The 26,814-nt window shown below is 38.8% G+C and overlaps 1 protein-coding gene across 2 annotated transcripts in view; it reads right to left on the bottom strand.

Moving 5' to 3' along the window:
- Window positions 1-26,814, bottom strand: part of LOC126334911 (Werner Syndrome-like exonuclease) — a 69,161-nt gene that overhangs the window by 39,227 nt on the left and 3,120 nt on the right. For both annotated transcript variants that reach the window (XM_049997627.1, XM_049997625.1), the window contains 2 exons: window positions 24,148-24,280; window positions 7,629-7,714 (listed from right to left, as the gene is read on the bottom strand). In XM_049997627.1, coding sequence (XP_049853584.1) covers window positions 7,629-7,714; window positions 24,148-24,280 — 219 coding nt within the window. The remainder of the gene's footprint in view (window positions 1-7,628; window positions 7,715-24,147; window positions 24,281-26,814) is intronic.

The raw sequence follows: 26,814 nt of genomic DNA, 5'->3' as shown, positions 1-26,814 counted from the left end.
AACATACTGACAACCTGCTGTGCATCACATTAGAATCATAACAGCATCATAAAACACTATCAAAACACATTTACACAAGAAAAGTGATAAATGGTAATACTGACGTTATATATGGAAATTACAAGAGAATGTTGAGAGACATTACTAGTCTGAATGCTCAAGTAGAAAGAGGAGACAACTTCTTACAAGAATGACATTATACACAAATAGACACCAAATGATTTAACACACAATTCTTTAATACAATCAATTTGTAAAGTAATGAACAACATTAAACAGACAATCTCATGCACAAATTGATGTAGAATCCATCATTTATAACATTTATTCTCCTGAAAGTGCACATGAATTACTCATCCAAAGGAGAGGTTATTTAAGTAATTTGTGTTGCAATTGTAAAATCTATTCTGATGAAGATGTTTTACTTCGATGGAACAGTATATGAGCAGGGAACAACAATAAAAATGGAACAGGAAAGTAATATGTAGTAACTTGTCCATGCAACCTATAAGAACAGTTCAAAAATATTACTACATAATATCAAAAAAAAAAAAAAAAAAAGAACCACCAGAACTGTTTATAACCTATAGGTATACTGACCAAAATGTAAACTATATAGCAAAAATATGTACACATTCCAGGCCACTGAAGATACCTTGCAGAAACGCGTATGGCACGAAAATTGTGATTCATTCAATGGTAGTCAGATGGCAAAAAGTAAAAATTATATTAATTTAGATAGCAGTATGTATGTCCCTTGCCCTCCAATGCTGAAGTCATAAAATGACATTAAGATGGTTTTGAAAAAGAAAAAGGAGAGATACTGTATAGCTTACAGCTCACTGCTTAGTATGACATATATAAAGAGAAAATCAATGCTTTTTGCTGCAGCAACGGAGGCCTATAAAGACAGACATGAGCGACAATACAAATTTTTCTCCTCTTGCTTTTCAAAGAACAGATAAAACAGAAAGCAATGCATTTAAATTTCAATAATCTGATGTTGACAAATATATTAACCAAGGATTAGTTATCTATCTTGGTAAGTTGTAAGAGACTTATTGCAAATATTCAATGAAAGATAATGCCAGGATAACTATATTAAAAATTGGACAATACATACTGTTACACCTATACTCAAGCCAAACAACATTATCCTGTACAGGGAACATACTGCAATGATTGATAATGTAAAGCTAGAATGGTGTTGGGATTAATTAACACTCAACCAAACTCTGAATCTGACTTCAGTACAGGCAAAGTGACAATATACAATTTAACAAGAAACATTAACTGTTGCATTTTTTTCATTAAGCATATGACAAAGAGCAAACAAACTTATCATCTCAAAAACTGGAAAAGATTAGCAAAACAACAGAGTTCCTACAAAGCAGCAGTAGTTTTGTAACAGAAAGAATGATATTACACAATCAAGGTTTAAATATTTATTACTGATTAATGAAAACCACCTCAGCAGTATTATTACATGTTATGAACGGTTTCATACATAGAACAACTTCATGTTGTCAAATTGTGCTAAGGTTCTATGAATGAAACCAGTAATACTGCAATAATTGTGTATTAATACAGCTGAGGTGGTTTACATTGAACATTAACATTAGTGTCTGCTGAGGTGCTCAATATGATCAACATTATTAAATACTTGGTCCGAGATACCTTACTTTACATAATTTATACACTGAAACTTGTGTGTGTCAGTGATAAAATTTGAACAACAACAACTTTTCCTAATGACCAATGCCATATTGGGATCTTTCAATAAAAATTATTTATAATAATCACATAATGTTTGTATCATTAGTGCCTGCTGGTCCTATCCATCCATTTTCAGTTTTAAAATTTTGCACATGTAATTAAGTTACTGCAAGAAATTTGCACAATCAGTTTTTGTACTTGCTTAATATACACAGAACTGACCAGTGATTGCCATCATTCAACTAGTAATTTCACCAGCTGTTACAAGCAAATAGCCAGGATTTTGTCAAAAGGGGGGGAGGGGGGGGGAGGAGGGGTCTGATTTCTTAAAGAAGACCTTAGAAAGGCTCGTATTATTTCATTCTATTCTCAAAACACATTTATTTATTTATTTTATGTAGATAATTTGCTTTTGGGAAACATTCACGCAAATAGTATTTTGTCTTTTAATTTAAGCTGGAGAATCTCTACCTAAAAAAGTAAAACATATAATAACTGTTCAATTAAATATTTTTGTCAAAAATAAAGAACAATTGCCTTCAGTCACAGTTGAGGTTCTATTTCAATCCATGATGCATTTCGAGTCCTGGGGGCTTATTTTTAGGTGCTTAGAAAATGCAACGAACAGAAGCCAGAAAGAATAAGCTTTTCTACAAATTACTCGGAGTACAAAGGTGACATCACAGGAAGGGCGATGGCTTGGGTGTTGGCTGGCAATGTAACATGGACTCATGACACCATCAGATGAGCTCATGTGAAGAAGCTGAAAGGCACAGCAAGGTGGTGGTGGGGACCATATACAGTCACATATAAGGCCCCAAAGTGTGGTGGCCAGAAGTGCCAATGTGGAAGGGACAACACAGCCTGTTGCATAGATAAAAGGTGGGGCAGTGTAGCTTGCGAGAGATTTCAGTACAGGCAGCGGTCCAGGAGGGACGTCTGCAAAGGTCAGGCCTTGGGCTTGAACTTTTAGTATTTGCTCTAGATCTGTTCGCACTCACACATAGCCACATAGTTCACTCCATGGGACTTTTCAATCAGGAGTAGTGTACTTTTATTCAAGTCATTATACAATTCTTGTTCAGATGAGCGACTAAAGGTCGTAGTTATTCAAGTCTTGCCTTTGTCTGATTATTTGCAAACCGAGGTCTGTAGCTCTTTCAGACTTCCAGTTAGCTATCTTTATGTTGGTTGTCTGGACAGACCTCCAATCTCCAGTGTCATTGAGCATCTAAGGTTAATTCTAGTCCTGGTAAGATTACAATAGTATATTACAAAGTGGCACACCGTGAATATAAGTTTACAAAACTACGACAAATCAAAAGATAACTTTATATTTCCAGTACTGGACAGATGGTTTTGAAGCACAGTGTAAGTAAACATGTTTCTTTGCATTTATACTCTTATGTATATGTATGTTCTTATGTATAGGTATGTTTACTCATACTGTGCTTTAAATCATCTATCCACTACTGGAAACAGCACGGTATTTTTCAATTTGTCTTAGTTTTGTAAACTTATATTCACAGTGTGCCACTTTGTAATATACTATTGTAAACTTACCAGCACCAGAATTCACTAAAATCTGAGAGAGGAAAAAAAACACACAGATGCAGACTGTTAAAGCACATTGAAGGTGAGTCCCCAGGGCTCGAAATGCATCATGCATTGAAACAAAATCACAACTGTGACTGAAGGTGGTTTCTCCTTATTTTACTAAAGTAATACAGTCACAGGACAAACACTGACAACTATGGATAAAATAAAGCAAAATATTTGTTTGGCAATATGATAACTTCACTCTACTGACAAATGAATTAAAATATGAATATAATGTATTACTTCATTGCTAACAAAACACAGCTCAGTCTTCTAATATAAGGTTGACTACCACAGAGCAGAAGAATCTTAATGTTGGGTTGAATAATGTGAATAATGTATAAAGTGAAATGGGCTCATAACTGTTTCAACAATGATTATCTTCTTCCTACAGTCCCGTATTCAAACTTATGACTTGTCTGAACCAAAGTCAGAATTTCTTCAGCACATCAAAGCATCTCATCTTCCTCAATTCACTATCTGATCAAAAGTATCCGGACAACCCCAAAAAAATTTTTTCATATTAGGTGCAATGTGCTGCCATCTGCTGCCAGGTGCTCCATATCAACGACCTCAGTAGTCATTAGACATCGTGAAAGAGCAGAATTGGGTGCTCTGCGGAACTCATGGACTTCAAACTTGGTCAGGTGATTGGGTGTCACTTGTGTCATACGTCTGTATGCGAGATTTCCACACTCCTAAACATCCCTATGTCCACTGTTTCTGATTTGATAGTGAAGTGGAAACTTGAAGGGACACATACAGCACAAAAGCATACAGCCCGACCTCGTCTGTTGACTGACAGAGACCACAGACAGCTGAAGCGGGTCATAATGTGTAATAGGCAGACATCATCCGGATCATCAACAGGAATTCCAAACTGCATCAGGATCCACTGCAAGTACTATGACAGTTAGGCGGGAGGTGAGAAACTTGGATTTCATGGTCGAGCAGCTGCTCATAAGCCACACATCATGCTGGTAAATGCCAAACGATGCATCGTGTGGTGTAAGGACTGTAAAAATTGGACGACTGAACAGTGGAAAAATGTTGTGTAGAGTGACAAATCATGCTACACAATGTGACGATACGATGGCAGGGTATGGGTATGGCGAATGCCCAGTGAACGTCATCTGCCAGTGTGTGTAGTGCCAACAGTAAAATTCAGAGGCGGTGGTGGTTTGGTGTGGTCATGTTTTTCATGGAGGGCACTTGCACCCCTTGTTGTTTTGTGTGGCACTATCACAGCACAGCCCTTCATTGATGTTTTAAGCAGCTTCATGCTTCCCACTGTTGAAGAGCAATTCAGGGATGGTGATTGCTCTCTTTCAACACAATCGAGCACCTTTTCATAATGCAAGGCCTGTGGCAGAGTGGTTACACGACAATAGCATCCCTGCAATGGCCTGGCCTGCACATAGTCCTGACCTGAATCCTATAGAAATAGAACACCTTTGGGATGTTTTGGAATGCCTAAGAATGGGCTGCCATTCCCCAAGAAACCTCCCAGGACCTGACTGAACGTGTGCCTGAGAGAGTGGAAGCTATCATCACAACTAACGATGAGCCAACACAGCGCAATCAGCTCGTATGAATTCAAGCAGCCCACTGAAAAAATCTTTTACAAACAAACAAGATAAAGAATGTATTGTCATCAAATACCCCTTCTGCTCTTTGCAAACCAGTCTCCATCATTCCGAATTGGAAACATACTTGAGTACAACCTGGATGACCAGATTTGGGATAATAGTGATGGAATTATGAGCAAATTTTTTAAAGAAATGAAACCTCAGCACTTGGGTGATATTTTTGTTGATCAGCACAATCGTTGGACAACGTAGTCAAATCCTGTTGTACTTTTGTGCACTGATTTTTGCTTAATGTTATTAGCAATGATGTTTGCCACTCCGCTGCCTTGTGGAATACTTAAATATTTCAACATTTCAAGTTCTACCAGTCCACAAATAACAACTCCACTGCTAACATTAAACTACTAAAGATAGGTTATTAGGCTAATGGAGCAGAGCATATATTTATCATAACACTAATGGATGAATCAAAATCAGTTTTCTTCTTTCTGTAATTATAAGCTATGAGAACAGCCAACTGCACAAAAATAATAAATGGCGGCACTTACGTTACATTACACTGCAACTAAGAACTGAAATGATTAACAAAACAAAAACCGAAGTCAAATAAGGCCAACAAGGTAAAACAGTTGGTCTTGGCTAAAGTAGGGATAGGTGAAAGCCAATAAAGCTATCAATATATCGATAATTAAAATCTATCAATAGCCATGTTGCCTATCGATAGTGTGAAAATCAGAACAAAAGGGACGATCAAGGCGTTTCCATTCAATGGCTGTGCAGTCCAGAATCAGTATGCCACTTAGGCAAACTCGTCTTGGGGCCCTGGGACAATCATCCCACCAAAGCACCATGTTTAAGATACCCGTTTGGTAAAACACCATGTTCTGCTATGTCAAGAAGTCCGTAACTGCCTGCTGCACATCCTCGTCTAACAGGCATTGTCAACCCTTCAAGGCCTTTTTTTAAGGGATCAAAAGCATGGCAATGGCATTAGGAGAGATCAGAACTAATGGCGGGTACTCTAGTGTCTCCCACTCAAGTTGGCGTAACTTCTTCTTTATATTTTGCAATATGAGGGTGTGCATTGTCATGAAGCAGCAGCACCCCGTCACGCCATTCCAGAGTGGTGCTTTCTGACAGACATGTTGCCCCACACATATTCTTCATTCTCCAATGGTTGTCTACCAGTATCTGTCATTCAGCAGCCAATAAAAGAATAACAGCATGTTGGTCGTGTTTGGATGCATTTGGCAGTAACGTCGTCATAGTTCACGTTTCCGCATTTACCACATGCACTTTGGAAAGATCCAAATGCCAGACTGACCTTTTGCCTACAAGCCGGTGCTTATATACACATATTGGAGTCCTGCTACATTTCATTTACTCTGCAGTAACGCCATCAAATGGAAACTTTTTGACTGCCTCTTATATCATTCAATTTCATCACACAACAGCTAGGTCTTGTGTAATTAATTTAGGTGATTAGGAGGGGGAGAGGGGCATCTGATCCCCAGCAACCCTCCCCCCCCCCCCCCCCCCCCCCCGCCCCCTTGGGCTACGTCCTTGGCTGTTATAATCTGTGATCAGAATTTAGGTGAACTGTGATTTATAACATGCTCATTTGTAGTATTGGCTGGATGTAACAGTCAACTTGGCCTCGACAACATGAGTGTGAATTGCTCTGGAAACATCATAAGTTATCAAAGATTCCTCCACATAAATGCATACAAAAATAAATCATAATCAAGCAAACAGAGACCAATCAGAGTTGTGTTCTGGATCATTAGCTGGCTCTGAATTTACACTATGCCACCAATTGAACAATACAGGTAATCAAAGCATGCTTTACAGTACTATACACTGATGAGCCAAAATATTACGACCAATGCCACTGCAATGTTGGATACCACCTGGTGACATTTCAGGCATGTGATGCAATAACAAAAGTATGCAAGTGGAGCGGACTTGGATGGGGGCTCACCCTAGTGAAAATATGGGGTGCAAATGGGGAAATCCATTGAGATAAGTGTCTTTGACAAATGGCAGATTATTATTATGCAGAGTCTGTTGTGATCCTCAACGGAAAGAGGTAGGAGGACATGAAACTACCAATAAGCGCTAAATCGTTGAATGTCCACCACTCTTAACAGAACATGTGGTCTGGAGGCGTGTCTGCTCTGTAAAGTAGGATAGATCATGGTCTATGGTATCTCTGCCAAAAGAGCACAATGCTGATGCACATACAAGCATTTCAGAGCACACTGCTGAACACGGAGCTCTGCAGCAGACACCCCTATGCTTTCACATGTCGACCCAACAACATCATCAATTATAATTGCAGTGGGCATGGGACCATCTGGATTTGACCGTTGGTCAATGGAAACATGTTCGCTCATTGGGTGAATCATGTTTTTGCTACACTAGGTCATTGGTAGTCTCCATGTCCTCACTTCGTTCCAAAAACAGACAAACAAGCTATTAAGTAGATGGGAGTAATGTTTTGGTCTTTAGTGTATAATTTACCTAGTTGACTGTATACAATATACCATTATTGTGAGACGTATATTACACATCACATCTAGATTCTGCAGCTTTATACAGAACACCCCAGAAAAAAGGGAGTTTCTGTTGGCCTTATAAAGATTTTATATTTACTGGAAAATATAAAGGAATTTAATCACATATTTCAGCCTAAAGAGCTCACAACAAATTTTAATACTATACCTCTTAATGTTGAGTCCAGCCAATCTTACTTTAGGGTGATTAAGGAAATGTACAAGAGCCACAGGAATATTCCTCATCTGGCTGACCTTTGAAAAACAAATAGTGTTGTTACTGATCACATTCACATTTAAAATATTCACTGGTACAACTACTCACACTGCCTGAAGGATAGAAGAATGACTGCTTTAAAACATCACAACTACATTTAGCACATTAATATCTATGTGGGCCACAACTGTTCTGCAACGTGTTTATGGTAAACAAATATGTCACAGTTGTAGAATACTTTTATTAACCAAAGTTTTGCACAACAGAAGTCAGTATACATTACCAGGGTTTTGGGGTCTTAGCCCCATCATGAGGTGTATCCGAAATCAGAAGTAAAACAACAGCTGTAAATCTAGTCCATTAAACAATTAATAAATTTAAAAAAATTAAATATTAACATTTGAAACTCAAAATCAGATAAAATTATTAAGAAAAAAATCACCTACTTAGAAGTAGTTCGACATTATGTCCATGCCCAAACAATTAGTAGGAAAACATCTACCATAGATGGGCTATCAAATAACATCCAAAATTGTGGCTACAAAGAAACATAACTTCTTGTCACAGCCTGCAAAAATGGCTCTTGTCCCAAAGTTGTCACTGGAAATGAATGCTGTCTATAGAAGTAAAGCCACCATAGGACTAGAGGTGGGAGTCATGAGCTAGCCCAAAGTTGAACTAAGTAATGACCTTGCACTGCAGAAAGAGCCAATAAGCTTACAATCTGACACAGTGAGCCACAAGAAAATGCCTTCTTTCATGGCCAACACTTACCAAATGCTGTGTGACCTGTGTGGCTACAGCAAGCAGACTGAGCAGTAATGCTGTGCGTCATAATCATGGTAAAGGCGCTGTGCTATGCATCCCTTTCATGGTGTTTACCACGTAAACATCCCACACTGATACTGCTCAGTCTCCTTGCTATAGCCGCATGGGTCACATGGGCGCACTGTACCAGTGTTAACTTTGGGCTAGCTTGTGACTTCTACCTAATGTCCTAGGATGACTTTATTTTCATAGACTGAATACATTCCCAGTGGCGAGTTTGGTATAAGGGGCATTTTCACAGGCAGCGAATGAAAGTTGGGGTTCTTCGCAGCCAAAATTTTGGATGTTATTTGATGGTTCACCTATAGATCATGTATACCTGCTAGTTGTTTGGGCATGTACGTGACGTCCTACTACTGTTAGGCAGGCTATTTTATAATCATTTTATCAGATTTTTTTGTTTTTAAATGTAAATTTTTAAAAATTTCTTAATGTTTAAATGGAGTAGGTTACAACTGTTTTTTTACTTCACATTCGATGATGGGGGCTAAGACCCCAAAACCATGGTAGTGTACTGTGACTTCTTTTGTGCAAGATTTTGGTCAATGAAAGTATTTTACAGCTGTGGCAGATTTGTTTACCTTGAGCAATTATTATAGGGTTCTAAAATTTGAATTTACTGAAGGAAATATGGGCAACTTCTGGTAGCTCCAGCCCACAAAATATCAAATTTTTTTCAGATGGCACAAGGGGCCAGCATCTGACTTGAACCTACCATTCACAACATGTTGTATTCAGCAGGCAGTCAAGTGAAGACTTTGCTATTCAAGCTCCTAACACAGGTAATATGCACCACTGCTTTTAAATCTGTGAAGACCTACGTATCATCAAGGATCATAATTATAATTCAGCTAAGAGATGAATATTGTAGCACATGTTCAGTAAAACAGCCCTCTAGCCACCACCTTTGAACTACTGACTAACACATGGAACCATTAGGTATGTAGTTGGTTGCTATTGCATTGTACCAGTTGAAAAGTAAATTTCATAGTGTTTAATGTTTACCCACAAAACATTATAAGGAGATAATCGCATATAATTCTTCTCCCTTCCGCCAATACCTCGTCTCCTACCTTCCAAATTTGACAGAAGCTCTCCTGCGGAAGTTTCATATCAGCGCACACTCCGCTGCAGAGTGAAAATCTCATTCTGGAAACATCCCCCAGGCTGTGGCTAAGCCATGTCTCCGCAATATCCTTTCTTTCATGAGTGTTAGTTCTGCAAGGTTCGCAGGAGAGCTTCTGTAAAGTTTGGAAGGTAGGAGACAAGGTACTGGCAGAAATAAAGCAGTGAGGACGGGGCGTGAGTCGTGCTTGGGTAGCTCAGTTGGTAGAGCACTTGCCCGTGAAAAGCAAAGGTCCCGAGTTCGAGTGTCGGTCCGGCACACAGTTTTAATCTGCCAGGAAGTTTCATATCAGTGCACGCTCCGCTACAGAGTGAAAATTCATTCTGGAAACATCCCCCAGGCTGTGGCTAAGCCATGTCTCCGCAATATCCTTCCTCTCAGGAGTGCTAGTTCTGCAAGGTTCGCAGGAGAGCTTCTGTAAAGTTTGGAAGGTAGGAGACAAGGTACTGGCAGAAGTAAAGCTGTGAGGACAAAGCGTGAGTCGTGCTTGGGTAGCTCAGTTGGTAGAGCAGTTGCCTGCGAAAGGCAAAGGTCCCGAGTTTGAGTCTCGGCCCGGCACACAGTTTTAACCTGCCAGGAAGTTTCACGTTTATGGATAGTTGACAATCTTCAAATTGATCACCCTTTAATGGAAAAAGTGACTTTGCTGGCATCGCAGGGACCCTGAGAATGAAGATGGCCTTCTCTTCAGGCACAACCAATTTAATTGTGGTTTCAATTACTTTCCACTGAATTTCCACCAAGAGCCTCATTTCAATATACAATCTGGGTATTCCCCCCCTCCTCCCCCCCCCCCCCCAAAAAAACGGCCCAAGTACAACATATAGCATTTTCTCTTTTTTCCACTATTTGCTGTATTCAAATTTATATCTGTGTCATGGTGTAACATCCATTTGCAACAGCGAGGTGTAAGGAAGGGGTCTACAATGAAAGCTGATTCTGCACAACTGCTCTATTAGCAGATGAAGAGAAGTGGCTTTCGAATAGGAACTGCAAACATTTGATGACAAGTCAACGGAATCCTCCACCTGAAAACATGTCTGGTATGTCAAACATGACATTAGTGAGAGTATGTATGTTATGTGATAGGAATCTCTTATTGATGCACTTAACTTGAATGCCTGGTGAGTGAGTGAGAGTCCTACTTGCCTGATTAAGGTGTTTGTATGAACGTGAATGTGACCACTCCCAAGGAAGCAATGAAAACACAATAGTTTGTCACATAAGCTGCAACAAATGAATGCGACAGATTCACAATTAAAGTCTTCCCTGTGGTCTGTCAAAAACACATTTTTAAGGTTTTTTAAATTGTGTTCTATTTTGTACTTTTTTACTCCTGAATTTTTCATTTCTGTGAGACAGCTATGTGCTACCTCGCCTCCTCTCAGTGTTCATCACATTTACTTGTGATGGTAATGTATTCATACCATGACTCTTAGTCTATAATCAGTGTATAGTATGACAATTGCCAAGACTACAGAAAGAGAACAAACATTTCAATGCCTGGATGGACAGTTCATAATTTTCTGAAAATAAATAAAAATAAATGTCATGAAAGAGCTTTGAACCCAGGCCATCCCGTTAGCACACAAACACCTTGACAACTTAACCACAATGCTGTAGGTATTTTATAGTGCTCACTGTTGCATTTGTTAACCTTGGACCATTCACTGTTTCTATTTTTCTTTTTTCACACTTCATTACATCTTCTTCCTGTTTTCATGCTTAATCTGTGTTCAGTTTTTGATGGGCTATCACTGAGTCATCTTACCACTAAATCTGAGGGAGGTGCAATGAGGAGTTTCCCTTGTGAAGTATCCTTAATTGTCTCTTTACAGAGTTGAAATGTAATTGTTTCTTTCTTCTTCGCATGAATTGAAACAAAAAGAGAACATTTATTTTACATTGCAGCCTTTTCTCAGCATATCTTCGTACTGTCACTCAACTTCGACACCTGACCATATACCACAGTACCATCAGCAAACAACCACAGAGTTCTGCCCACCCTGTCCACTAAATCATTTATGGTTATAGAGAACAGTGATCATATCATACTTGCCACAGGCGCTTCTGACAATACCCTTGTCTTTGATGAACACTCACCGTCGAGGAAAATATTCTAGTTTCTATTACTTAATAAGTCTTCGTGCGACTCATATCTGTGAACTTACTCCACATGCTCTTACCTTCATTAACAGCATGCAATGGGACACCACGTCAAATGCTTTCTGGAAATCTAGAAATATGGGATCAGCCTGTTGCCCTTCATCCATACTTCGCAGTATATCATGTGGGAAAAGAACAAGCTGAGTTTCGCACAAGTGATGCTTTCTAAAACCATGCTGATTCATAGACATAATGTTCTCAGTCTCAAGAAAGTTTGTCATATTCAAAATGAGAATGTGTTCAAGGATTTTGTAGCACACTCAGGTTAGGGATATTGGTATGTAACTTTGCGGGTCTGATCTTTTACCCTTCTTATATACGGGAGTCATCAAAGCAATTTTCCAGTTTCTTGGAACTTTGTGCTGGGCGAGGCATTTATGATAAATGCAAGATAGGTAGAAGGCCAATGCCCTAGCGTGCTCTTTGTAAAACTGAATTGGGATTCTGTCTGGACTGGTGATTTATGTGCTTTCAAATCTTTCAGTTGTTTCTCTAGGCCAGGGATGCTTATTACTGTGTCGTCTGCATGGGAGTCTGTCTGATGGTCAAATGATTGTATGTTTATAAGATTCTCCTGTGTGAACCATTTCTTCTTTCTTGAACATGGAATTTAAAAGTTCAGCTTTTGTTTTGCTACCTTCAACTGCCCCACCAGACTGGTCAACAGGGACCGAATGGAAGCCTTAGACCTACTTAGCAATTAAATGTTCAACTAGAATTTTCTCTGGTTCTCTGAGAGATCTTTTGCTAAAGTATGATGGTGGTAGTTGTTGTATGCTTTGCGCATACATCTTTTCACAGAAGCACAATGCTCTACTAACCTTTGATTGTTGTTATTTGTGCATTTTGTTTGGAACCATGAGTGCAACAGCCTCTGCTTCCTCAGCATCTTTGAAAATTTGTTATTAAACCACAGTAGGTCTTTTCTATTTTTTGTCCAGTTATTAGGCACATAACTCTCAAGCCCACAATTTACAACCTGCTTAAACTTTGTCCATAATTCCTCTACATCCATCTTACTGGAACTAGGCGGTGTCAGTTCACTGTCTAAGTGAGATGCTAACAACTGCTTATCTGCTCTAGCTAGCTTAAACACTCTCCCAGCCTTCTTCACTGATTTATTAACTTACGTAACCATAGTTGGTATAATGACATCATGATTGCTAATCCTCGTTTCTGTACTGACACTGTCAATAAGGTCCAGTCTATTTGTAGCTACAAAGTTCAAATCAAATGTTTGTGAAATCTTATGGGACTTAAGTGCTAAGGTCATCAGTCCCTAAGCTTACACAATACTTAACCTAAATTATACTAAGGACAAACACACACACCCATGCCCGGAGGAGGACTCGAACCTCCACCGGTATCAGCCGCACAGTCCATGACTGCATCGCCTTAGACCGCTCGGCTAATCCCACGCGGCAGCTACAAAGTCTAAGATATTTCCATTGCATGTGGGCTGCCGAGCTAGTTGCTATGGACAGTTTTCATAAAATGTGTTCAACAGTAATTTGCATGACTGTCTGTTTGCACCCCCCCCCCCCCCCCCCCCCCACACACACACAATGAATCCACTGACATCCCAGTCTACACTTGGTAGGTTAAAGCTGCCTCCAACTAGTATTGCATGCTCTGGATATTAATGCACTACTGAACATAAACATTCTTAGAATGACTCTAGAACCGTCACAGTGGAATTGGGTGCCTAGTAAAAATATCCAACAATTAACTTGGTTTCACCTACACCTGTTATACGTGGCCAGGTAACTTCTTTGTCACACTCAACTTCAACATCAATAGAGACAATATTTTTGTCAACTGCAATGAACACGCCCCCTCCTGTGGCCGCTAATCAGTCTTTCTGGTATACATTCCACAACTCGCTAAATATCTTAGTGCTTTCTACTTCAGGTTTCAGACAGCTCTGAGCATGAGAACTTTCCTGGAGGGCAGTAAATTCGGGAACTTTGTTATAAACAATTTGACATTTCACTGATAAAATTTTGACATTTGAAGTGTCTACTCTGAATGCAGTCTGACCTCCCTTGCACTGTACTGAGTGGTGAGTGTTCATCAGAGCATCTCAAACTACCGTCTAGCCTAAAAAAAAAAACACGATGTGCACTCCACAAAGTTCTCTGCTACCTGAGTAGCTGCTTCCTTAGTGCAGTGCATCCCTGACTTCTCAAGGGGAGTCCTATAAATCACCACACAATAACGCAGGTCTAGAAATCTGCAGCCAAGACCATCACACAGTCGATGAAGTCTTTGGCTGAGGCCCTTCACTAAGCTCCAAGCCAAACACATGGTGAAGCAAGCACTCATCTGGTCTCATATGGACAGGAATTGTGAGCACTTTGTATGACAACATATGGGTTGCAAAAGAATAAAATCGGCAGACATGTCATGTCACCACTGAGAAGCTTCAGCCCTCTGAATCTATGATCTGAACATGTCCATACAGATCTCATAGGACATCTCTCGCCAGTGGAAGGATACACTCACAGTATCACAGCTATAGACTGTTATACATGGTGGTCTGAAGTTTTCGCATAACTGACATACCCACTGAAAATATGGTAACTGCATTCTTTCGTGGGATGATCGCCTATTTTGTGTACCCTGAGGACCAGCAGAGAAAATCCTGTCTCTTCAAAGCACTCCCTATCTCTTCAAAGCACTTGCTGTCTTACTTGGCATGAAGCAAATCAGAACTACAGCATATCATCCAGCTGTAAACAGTTTCCTTGAACTTAAGCACCAACAGATCAAAGCGTTGCTGCAAAGCCTCAATTCATAATGGTGGACAGAGACGCTACCTATTGTTCTCTTAGGCCTACACGCATCCCTGTAAGAAGACCACTAACCAGCTACAGCTGAGCTCACGTATGGTCAACATACATGCCTTCCTGGTAAGTTGTTTGCCAGTGTACGAGATGAATCCATTGACCTGTCAGAGCTTGTGAATAATCTGTGAACACAGATGTGACAGCTATGTCCAGTGGTGCCAAGGGATCAGCCAAACTGTCACCTATTCATGTTTGATGAGCTATGCAATTGTCACTATGTTTTTATCTGACAAGATGCAGTGTGCAAGCCGCCACAGCCACCCTATAATGGACCAGTCCATGTAATTAGCAGGCACGACAAAACATTCACCATCAAACTAATGGGCAACACCCGCCCCCCCCCCCCCCCCTCCCCTCACTAAGTGCCTCCAACTTTCACTATCCTGTGTCAACAGATTCAAAAAGTTCATATATTTTGAACACATAATATTTACAACATAGCTGAACCATGAGAAACGTGTTTTAATTTCAGAACAAATTGACTCTAAACCCAATAAGTCTAATTCAAATATCCTACAAATTACAATAATTTGCACCATTTGCATAAAATACAAATCTTTGAACAGTTAAAATATATTTCAACTGTACACTGAAATGACAAATAGGGCATCTTCCCTGTGGGAAAAATTCCCCTCTTTCCAATTGTGGACTCAGAGCTGATATAACACTTCTGGTTCTCACATCATTAACAATATTTAAAAACACACATTTAGCATCTAATCTTTACCTTAATATATGTAATAGCATAGACATTTAAATTTATTCTGATAGGTCTTAATACTAGTACATGCTGCTGTGTGCAACTTTTAACTAATTATGCGGCTTCTCAAATGTGACTGATCAAAAATGGTAATTAGTAATGCTCCGATTTTCATTACTTCTCTTGGTGGAATGACATACATCTCCTCCCACTTAAATACGCTGTTTTTACATCCAAATGTTAAATTTCATTTTGCAGCCAAGGCTAACTGATATCTCAATGAGGCATACTTGACTACAGGTGAAAAAGTTTCTTTGTAATCTACCGCTTGGTTTGTGAATATCTTTTTATTACAAGTCATTCTTTATATCTTGGTGATGAATTTTCGGGGCTCATCAAAGTGAATACCCATCTTGCCTGTAATGGTTTCTTATCTGGTGCCATCTTTACCCGTTCAAAGGTTTCATTCTGATATAAAGATTCCAATTCCATCTCCATTGCTTCTTTCCAATCTTGAGAGTTCGAGCCGCTCATTGCTTCTTCTGCTGTTGCTGGCTCATCATTAAAAGATTGGGCTGCATACATCTCAAAACCCAGATATTCTTTCGGTTTTGGCACCTGAGAAGAAACCCTTACATTGCTCTCTTCATTTTGTTTGTCCTCAAACTCACTGTCATCATAAATAGTCTCAATTTGCCTTTGACTGTACTTTTTCTGTTCTTCACTTTCTCTTTCTTCACATAAGGTTTCACTCTCGGAACTAGATCCAGTAAACTTAGAGTCTTGCCCTTTTCAGAGTCCTTTCTATTTTCAAAGAATACTACATCTCTGCTTGTAATTATCCTTTTATTCAATGCATCCATTAATTGGTGGCCCTTTGAATTCTCACAATAGCCTACAAAAGTATACATTTTAGCTTTTGGATCCCATTTTTCTCTCAGCTATTTTGGAATGTGCACCACTGCATCACACCAAAATACTTATATTGCTTAGGTCAGGTTTCCTTCCTACCCATATCTCATAGGGGGTTCTATACCTTAATGCTTTTGTAGGTGATCTATTGTTCAAATATAAGGCCGTTGATACTGTGTCTGCCCAAAAATCTTTTGATAATCCAGCATCAGTTATCATGCTCCTTGCTTTTTCAACAATGGTCCTACTAGCCCTCTCGACAACCCCATTTTGAGATGGGCTGTACCTTATGGTAGTTTGATGCCTGATTCACATTTTTGCCAGAAGTGTCTTCAATTTCTGGTTAATATATTCTCTCCTGTTATCAGACCTGATGTTCTCAAACTTCTTTCCCGCCCATCTTTTGACCATATTATGATATTCGTCAAAAATGTCACTCACTTGGTCTTTGGAACTAAGAAAATAAACATGAGTATATCTTGAATAATAATCAATAAACACAAGAATATAGTAACTCGCACCAATGGATTTGCATTCCATCAGGCCACATACATCTGTATGGATTAACTGTAAGACCTCATCAGATTTACTTTCCTTTTATGCATATCTCTCAAGGGTCCTTGGATACACTATAATTCTCTGTTCCCTTTACCATATCCCTTATTAAAGACACGCCCCTTTCAATTTAGGTGTCCAAGTCTGCAGTGCCATAAAAAAACTTTCGCTGAGTATACTGAGTGACTAACATTTCTATGCTTACGTTCAATGGTATCCAACTTAAAAATACCCCTTTCATTACTTGCTGAGCTTATAACTTTACCATTTTCGCTGATTACTCTTGCTCAGTGCATGTCAAAAGTGACCGTATTTCCCTTCTTTACAATTTCCCCTACAGACAGTAGGTTAGTCGCAACAATTTTTACATAATGAACATCATGTGCTGTAACCGTATTGGGTTCACTATTTACACTTACATGTATGTGTAGTTTCCCAGCCAAATGACATTGGAGCTTGCTGCCATCAACAGTAGATATTCCCATATGAGTCTTATCTTTAACATTATAAAGAAGAGATCTGTCTTTAACAATATGCACAAATGCACTTGAGTCTAAAATCCATTCCAGTTGACAATCACCTACATCTTCAAAAGAATAAAAACACGAGAGTGCCTTACCTTTATTATTGGTCCCTCTCTCTCTGGACAATTGGCAACATATCTCTTTTGCTGTGTGTATGACCTTGGATTTACTTTTTCTGGCAATATGCCCCTTCTTCTGACATTTATAACGCATCACTAATTTCTTCCTTTTGTTTTTTGAATAAAGAACAGATGTAGTTTCCTTCTCCAACACGACAGCTCGAAGTACTCTTTACAACCTGTAGGATTTTCTCTTTAATACTGTCAGCCGTAATTGGTATACCTGAGCTTTCCAGCCCCATAATCATAGGCGCATACCTTTTGGGCAATCCTGCCAGCAGTAGTGTCCCTATCCATATGTAAGCGATCTCAAACTCAACATTTCTCAGTCAGTTTTGCTGAAGTATTTGTCTACACTCTTGCATTTGTCCCGCTGAGTGGTAATTAACTCATGTAATAACACTAATTTGCTTGTAAGGCCTCCATCCTCAAATGCACTTCGTAATTTGTCCTAGACTTCTTTCGCTGTCACAGCTTTTTCAACATGAACATAATTCACTGAATCAACCAGTAACATCAACTTTGATTTTGCTTTACTATCCTTACTTGAATAACTCTGATCTGTGGATTTCATTGTTCCATCAACTACATCCCACAGGTAGTCCAAACATAAATACGCTTCAACTGCAAATTTCCACATCGCATAGTTTTAACGACCCATAAGTCTTTCAATCTGCAGAATTTGTGCCGCACTCATTTTAACAAATTTTGATGTTTCTTAACATAAAGAACAATACCAAAGAATAATACAAGAGAGTTGCATTTACCTTGTAAGGATAACTCATACTTCACACATATGGACTACTTGGAACTTTTCCAATACTTTCTCACTACTATATTATGGATATATTTATTCCAAGTGCATCGCTGGGCCCATAACCTATTAGAGTCGACACAGTTCAATAAGTAACAATGAGAAAAAGAGATTTAATGCTCGTAACTATATTTGCACTTCTGGCAGCAAAGAACATGTGCTTGAAGGTAGAAATTGACAACTCGAGCAATAAAGTAAAAACTATCTGGAAATTTGTAAAGAAGGAAACGGGGGAAAAATGCAGTTTGTAGTGAAAATATCCAAATCAAAAGTGAGGGTAATCTTGTTAGCGATCCAAAAACAGTTGCAGACACATTCAACAACAATTTTTTAACAGTAACAGAAAAAATAGGTTTACAAGGGTCCATGAAGCAAGCCATCAATCTTTTGAAAGCTAGAGTACCTGGTTTTCAGTACAACACATGAAGGTAAAAACAGTCTCTGTTCAAGAAATTGAAAGAGTTATTAAATCCCTGAAAAGTAAAAACTCTGCTGGAATTGACAACATGTCTATCAAATTATTAAAATACTGCTCCAGCCATATAAGTAAAGTCCTTTGCCACATTTTTGATGCGTCACTTAAGTAAGGAATCATTCTTGAGAGGCTTAAGTATGCAGTTGTAAGACTGCTGTATAAGAAGGGGGATAAGACGGATACTGCTAACTATAGGCCGATATCACTACTGACAAGCTTTTCAAAGGTTTTAGAGAAACTAATGTATGCTAGGATAGTTAAGCATCTCAATGAAGTAAATAGTTTCAGCAAAAGTCAGTTTGGATTTCAGAAAGGTTTGTCAACAGAAGATGCAATATTTGCATTTACTGGCAAACTCTTGGAATCTATCAACAAGAAACTGAAAGTGATTGGCATATTTTGTGACCTAACAAAAGCATTTGACTGTGTAAATCACCAAATTCTTTTACAAAAAGCTGCACATCTCGGTATAAGTGGTACAGCAGGGAAATGGCTCGACTCATATCTGTCAAACAGGAAACAAAAAGTTGTAGTAGACAGTCAAAATGGTGTCCCAGTATCTTCAGAAAGGGGTACCATCACATGTGGAGTGCCGCAGGGCTCAGTTCTTGGCCCCCTTCTTTTTATTATATTTATAAATGATCTTCCTCTCTCTACGGAACAGTGTAGTTTCACCATTTTCGCGGATGACACTACACTACTTATTGATAATTCAGTAGATAAGCTTGAGGTAACGGCAAATAAGGTTTTAAATGAAACGGTGAACTGGTTCAACATTAATGGTCTTATTTTAAATTACTGTAAAACAAACTACATTCAGTTCCACACAACATCCAAAGATGAGGAAATATTTGTAAAGGTAGGTGAGCAGACAATAACCAGGGTAGATTTCCCAAAATACCTAGGCTTGCATATTGATAGCAAACTGAATTGGTCAAACCACATCGTGGACTGTCCAAAAGACGAAGTTCAGCAACATACGCATTGCGCATAGTTTCTTCTTATAGAAATATGGAAACCATGAAGTCAGCGTATTATGGTTACTTTCATGCAATTATGGCATTTGGAATCATATTTTGGGGAAATCAGCCACTGGCTAAAAAAGTACTGTGTGTACAAAAAAGAGCCATAAGGATCATGTGTGGAGTCCATCCTAGAGCCAGATATAGGAATCTTTTTAAGAAGCTTGAAATACTTACATCCACTGCGCAATATATATTCTCGTTGATGTGCTTCATAAGAAAAGAAAAATCCATCTTTGAGCTGAATAGTGCATATCACAGTCACAATACTAGAAGGAAACATGATATCCAGTACGAACAGCAAAATCTAAATATGGTGCAGAAAGGAGTCCATTTCAGTGGCTGTAAGATTTTTAATGCCCTCCCTTCAAGAATCAAGTGTTTAGTAGATGATGATCTCTTGTTTGAAAAAAAAATCTTAAGACAGTTCCTATTGCAAGGATCATTTTATACATTAGAAGAGTTCCTGAACTACAGTGTTTAACATCTCTTGTATTGTAAATTGCAAATGTATGCCCAAATTTGTATTTGTAATACCGAATAATTTGATTGAAAACATATATTTTGCAATATTTATTTCTCTGTAACACTTATTATTTTGTAATCTTTATCTCTCTCTAAAATGTATTTTTGTAGTGGGACCTAAGGAACTGTTTACTGTTTTTTGTTTTGTAATCTCTATCTATATCTAAAATGTATTTTTTGTAGTGGGACCTAAGTTACTGTTTACTGTTTTTGTTTTATTTTATGTATTACCATAAATTCTGGCCAAAAACATGTAAAATTGACATGTTCCATATCCTGTGATAGTGTCACAACATGGATCACCGGAACAAGAGATAAATAAATAAAATAAATAAATAAATGGGTAAAATACATTGAACACAACAACCAAGGAACATTATATTACACACATAAAAGTCAGAGTGTATAATAGCACCAGAGAGGTCTATTATATTTCACATGATGCACTTCGCCTCCATCTCACACGAAATATATTGATAACACAGTTCCAACAATATCCAAGGATTTCTGTTAGGCCTTGTCATTTTACCTCTTTGTTCCTCTGGTGCCTTCACTATTTCATCTCTCAATGCTACCCATTCATCTCCTACAGTATTCCTTTCCTCTTTTCCGGTCAGTCATTGTATAGTGCTCCCTCTGAAACTCTGAACCACCTCTGGTACTTCCAACCTATCCAAGTCCCATCTCCTTAATTTTCTACCTTTCTGCAATTTCTTCACTTTCAATCTACAGCTCACAGTCAATAAATTGTGATCACAGACCATATTTGTCCCTGGAAATGTTTTCCAGTTCTGAAATCACTGTCTTACCATTATATAATCAATCCGATACCTTCTGGTGTCTCCATGTCTTTTCCATATGTATAACCTTCTTTAATAGTTCCTAAACCAAGTGTTAGTGATGATTAAGTTGTCTCCTGTGCCAAATTCTACCAAGCATTCATCCCTTTCACCCAGTCCACATTAACCTGCTAATTTTAGTTTTCTTTTTCCTACTAAGAAATTCCAGTTCCCTATAAGAATTAAATTTTCCTCTGTTCATTAAACTTTTTTTTTCCTTCAGTTTCTTCATCAGCAGAACTACTTGGCATATAAACTTATACTACTGTTTTGGGTGTTGGATTTGTGTCTATCTTGGCCATGATGATGTGTTCACTGCACTATTCGTAGCAGCTAACCCACATTCCTATTTTCTTATTCACTCCTGCAATATGTGTATTTGGTTTTTATATTTATAACCCTGTACTTACTTAACCAGAAGTCCTGTTCCTCTCCCACTGAACTTCACTAATTCTCACTACATCTAACTTCAACCTATTCATTTCCCTTTTTAAACTTTCTTGCCTGCCTGCCTCATTAAGAGATCTAACATTCGTACAGTGCCAGTTTTGTTTCTCCTGATGACGACATCCTCCCAAGTAGCCCCACTTGGCTATCTGTATAGGGGATGTTGTGACAGAGCCACCACATTTAACAGCGGCGCCATGACAGTTCGCGCAAATGGCGATAGAGGCGCTCCGCAACTCGGCTGAGTGCGGAAGCGCCACCTAGCTACGAACGGCGCCAGCCGCATATCACGGCACGGCAGTCGAATACGAGATACTGAGTTGATATCATGCAACCAGCTATTGTTCCTAAGTGAGAGTGTTTGAAAATCCATGCAATATTGGTGATTAAAGTTTATAACAGGGGACTATTTTACCTCTGTAATATTTTACCCAAGAGAATGCCATCATCATTTAATTATACAGTAGAACTGCATGACATCAAGGAAAAGTGGCAGCTGTAGTTTACACTTGCTTTCAGCTGTTCACAGTGTCAGCACAGGAAGGCCACATAGGTTGATGTTGCAAAACCAGATCCGTCAATCACCCAGGCTGTTGCCCCTGTGACTACTGATAGGTCTGCTGCACCTCTTCAGGAACCACACGTTTGTCAGTCTCTCAATAGATACCCCTCAGTTGAGGTTGCACCTACAGTATGGCTATCTGTATTGTCGAGGCATGCAAGCACCCCACCAGAGTGGGGCCCATGGTTCGGGGGGAGGATTCCCACTCAGAGCTATGAAAAGTGAATCAACACATGCTCATCTCAAGCACCACGATGTCATACTATTAATTCTGATATATTCTGAATTTCAGAGGTTCCTCCAAGTCATGGGTTGGTAGTGCAGGTCCTGTGGTGCTCACCTGACAAGTTCACACATCAGTGTGGGCTGCTCCCGGGTGGTTGGAGAGAGGCTCTGTAATAATACACTTAAAAGCACCGAATAAGAAGAACTACAGTTAGTAGTAAAAATAATAAGGGAGAACAATAGATATAATGGACCGGAATTGGAATGTACTGATGCATGATGTGATGTAGCGAGCAGAGCTCTTACAAGTTACCCAAATATTACTAATAAAATTGAATACACATTATGAGGTAAGCCTTTGTAATTACTGGAATTTTACAAAAGTATTTAATTTGATTGCAGCTGTGTGTAAGGCATATAACCAAGGTTCTAGGGTGGAGATTAATACAGTAATGTGGTCTGAGAAACAAAAGTCAAGAGTAAATAAGCAAATGGATCCTAGAAACATGCACATAATACATTTGATTTTTCAGAAATACCCAATAATTTAAGATCTTTGTACAAAAAAAAAAAAAAGAGAACATCACACTGAACTCTTGATCATGGAGGCACAATTCTAATTAGATGTTATTTTCATGCTTTATTTTGTAGTTGTTTAAATCACAATTTGTGTGAATGTGTGAAATGGTGGATAATTATAATCAGACCACTAGAACCCCATACACTGAAAACAATTTCATCAAAGTCATTGCATATCCTTTTCCTGAAACACCTTAATTTCCCCTTAAGCGGTATAAATGTTGTAGAATGCAAGTACTTTATGATAAAAAGAGACCACTCACTGAAAAGCACAAGTGTTGAGCCGCTGAAAGGCAAACACAAAAGAAGGAAAACTTCAGACTTATCCTTTGATGAGCTACAGTACAAACACATGCACACGTGCACACTCATACTCAGACATATGAGCATATACCCCTACAAGGTGCCGGCTACACTGACAGGATAGTGTCAATGCTAAATGCTATTTTGTGGCAAGTGGGCTGACGGTGGGGGTATAGTGTGGAGTGGGGTGGGTAGAGATGGAGAGGGAGGCAGAAGGTAAGGAGAGAGATTGGGAGTGGGTGGCTAATAGCTCAAAGTGAGGTCAGTTTGCCAGTTAGGAATGCTAGAGGGAGGGGTGGCAGCTATAGCTGTAACAGCCAGTGGGAAGCACTACAGGCTGAGGGGGTGCCACCCTGTAGCACCAGCCTCTGCCATTACAACTGGGCCATATGGTCTGCAAGGAACACCTGTCCATCTGATCACAGGCATAACACCTTCCAGCAACCAACCTCCACATTTAATCTCCGAATCCACTCAGTCCTCCTCACACATTCCTCCCATCAGAATTTTAATCTCAGGTAACTCACAGTGCCTGCAACCTCCTCCCAACAATTCCCCTTTCCTCCACAGTCACTTCCTTCTGATTCATGACCCCACATAGCCTTGAGTGTGATGTGCTTCCTTTCTTAAAGCATGATAACAGATAGGAGACACCACATTACACAGACTTAAATGGCACAATGATTCCATTGTTTATTATAACTCTTGGCATTTAACATCTCTCACCATCCTACATCTGCATTGCAGCCACTCTAGAAATGCATCATCTTCTTTATATAATATAATATTGCTATTAATTTTTCCTACTGAACTCTCACTAAAGCTTTTGACAATTTTTTAAAGTAGCAACTGAGTTATTTAGCAAATTGTTCCAACAGTGACTATACAAGAATATACTTACATGAAATAAGTGGCACACATTTTCATCATGACAAATCTGTATAAGTGATGTTTTCCCACTTCCTGTTTTGCTATTTACAGGCCACTCCATGTCAAACCCAACAACCATTTCATCTAGACTTGTCAGCATTTCCCTGAAATACAGGTACAATATTAATGAAATATTGAAAAATATGTGGAAAAATTGGAAATTAGACATCGCTTATTAAAACTCTGTATCAGTGTCATATTCCATTATACAACTAGCTTTTTTCTTGTAGAGCGAACAACACAGAAAATAATTTTTTTAAACTGTCCACTACAAGTAATAGAAGAGCAAAAGCGACTTGATACCTTACCTTTCAAATGTGACTGTTTTCAACAACAACAAAAAACACACAAAAACTTAGCTGTAATTGTACAACAGCTGTTTGTGGAAAATGGGCCATTTGAAGTTTATGGAACCATCCATCTGCTTTCACCAGAGGTGAAACTGAGTTGTTTTGTATAACATCATGTGCTGCAGTGTATCTGAAATGGAAAGTGTTTACAAATGGTGTGTTGGAGTATGTGGTGGCCCTCTGTAGTGTTGAATATTTATGTTTCTTGATTGTTTGAGAGGGCAGCATTGGAAGATATTTACTTGCATGTCTGGATGACCAGACATTATTGGCAAAAGATAGCTGACTGAAATTGCTTTGAGATAAACTCGCTGAATGTGAATAATATGGCTTCAGCTGTGTTTGTATAGATTTACTACCTGTTGATGGCGTGAAAATTTTTGCCGGACCAGGACTCAAACTCAGATTTCCTGTTTATCGTGAGTGGTCACCTTAACCATTAGGATATCTGTGCACACCTCCTGGACTGACCCAAACTTCTGTGCGTCATACGTCTACATCCCTCTTCCATAGTCTGCTACATCCATCACTAAATGCTTGCAGCTCTACTCTGTGTTCCCACACCAGTCACAATAAGACTATGAAGCATCAAGACCTATGATGATATCATCTTTTGTCCACACTGGTACTTCAATGTTTACTTGCACATATGGATGAACAGACATTATTGGTGATAGCCATCCAATACTGCTCCAAAACAAATTCACTGAATGTGAATAACTTGTCTTCATCTGTGTTACAGAGTTCTGGTTTAGATCAACTACTGATTGATGACATATGAAATAATTACAGATGGCTATCTATTGCCAACAATATCTGTTCATCCAGACATGCAGGTAAATGTTATGTGCCAAGGTGGAGAAAAGACGATGAAATCACAGACCTCAGTTCCTTCTAGTCTCATTCTCACTGGAGCAGGAATACAGAGCATAGATGTGAGCATTCAGTGGCGAATGTAGCAGCCTATGGTATTGGGTTGTAGACAGTGTGACGTATGGGAGTTTGCATCAGTCCGACAGATTGCACAGATAGCCTAATAGTTAAGGCAACCACTCGCGACAAGCGAGAAATATAGTTTGAGTCTCAGCCTGACACAAATTTTCACATGTTACCAATAGGTAGTAAATCTATATCTAACACAGCTGAAGCCATGTTGTTCATATTCAGCGAATTTCAAGTTTGGATTTATTAGTGCGATGTGTTGTTTACAGTTGACAGTTTAATTTTATGTTTTGTTATTTATTACTTATGGATATGACAATGAAGTTCACTAGCATGTCCCTGCATGCCACAATGGTGGCGACCAGTTAACTGCAGTTAAATCCCTATCATTATTCTGTTTAATTGCTGAGCACATGAAGTGCTATGTTTGTGGAGAAAGAATGAGATTGATCAAAGTTGCTGCATCTCTGACTGGGGACCAGTACATGTAGCACTGTTGGTGGGACAATGTACGGCACTGGTTTCTGGTTTGAGAAGTCTATACTGGCCATTTAAGAGATTGCACTGATGAAGTATTACTTTTGTTATCACTAGATTGCTAGATTTATATACTGCCTGACTTTGGTAAAGATATTTTTTCTATTGTGGAATGTACTGTGCGTGTTTATGTCCATAACAGAGTTTCTTGTACATCGAAATTGTGTTAATGCATTTTTTTTTTAAATTTTTAGGTTGTGTTGTTAGTTGTAATTATGCTGGATTGTGATAGGTAGATACTGTGCAGTTTGTTTTATTTACATTCGTGAGGTTAGGTTTTTGATGTTGGTTATGTGAGTAAATTGGAGTTTTGTGGTACTGCAGATTTTGTTTTAGCTACATTGGTCAAGTGATATTTTCAGTATCAGATTTTGGAATTAAGTGTGGGTTTGTGGACTTAATTTGAGCTATATATGTCAAGGGAAATTTCAGATACCAGATTTTTTTATCAGTTTTTATTTTTTATTGTGGGTTTGTGGATTGTCGAGGATTTCATTTGCTTAATTTTTGTGTTTGTATGTTTTCATAACTAAGGACTGCTGTATATTTAGTATGCCCTCACCCAAAACCCCCTAATTCCCACGGTAGCCCTGTTAGTTTAACGGAATTTTTGAAATTACACATTTTTCATGTTATTTGTGTTTGTTCACATGTGTAGTGAGTGGCATCATGGTCACCATGTTGTATACACATGAAATGTGGGTTCACTATTTGGTAACGTTATAGATCAAAGCTGACAGATGGTATCACAATCTTCAGTTTTGCCATGGAACACAGGTATCAGTGGCAACAGACAGTATAAAAGTAGT

The sequence above is a fragment of the Schistocerca gregaria genome, chromosome 2, assembly GCF_023897955.1.
Source record: "Schistocerca gregaria isolate iqSchGreg1 chromosome 2, iqSchGreg1.2, whole genome shotgun sequence".
In the NCBI taxonomy this organism is placed as follows: domain Eukaryota; kingdom Metazoa; phylum Arthropoda; class Insecta; order Orthoptera; family Acrididae; genus Schistocerca; species Schistocerca gregaria.
This window is presented reverse-complemented; position numbering and strand designations above follow the sequence as displayed.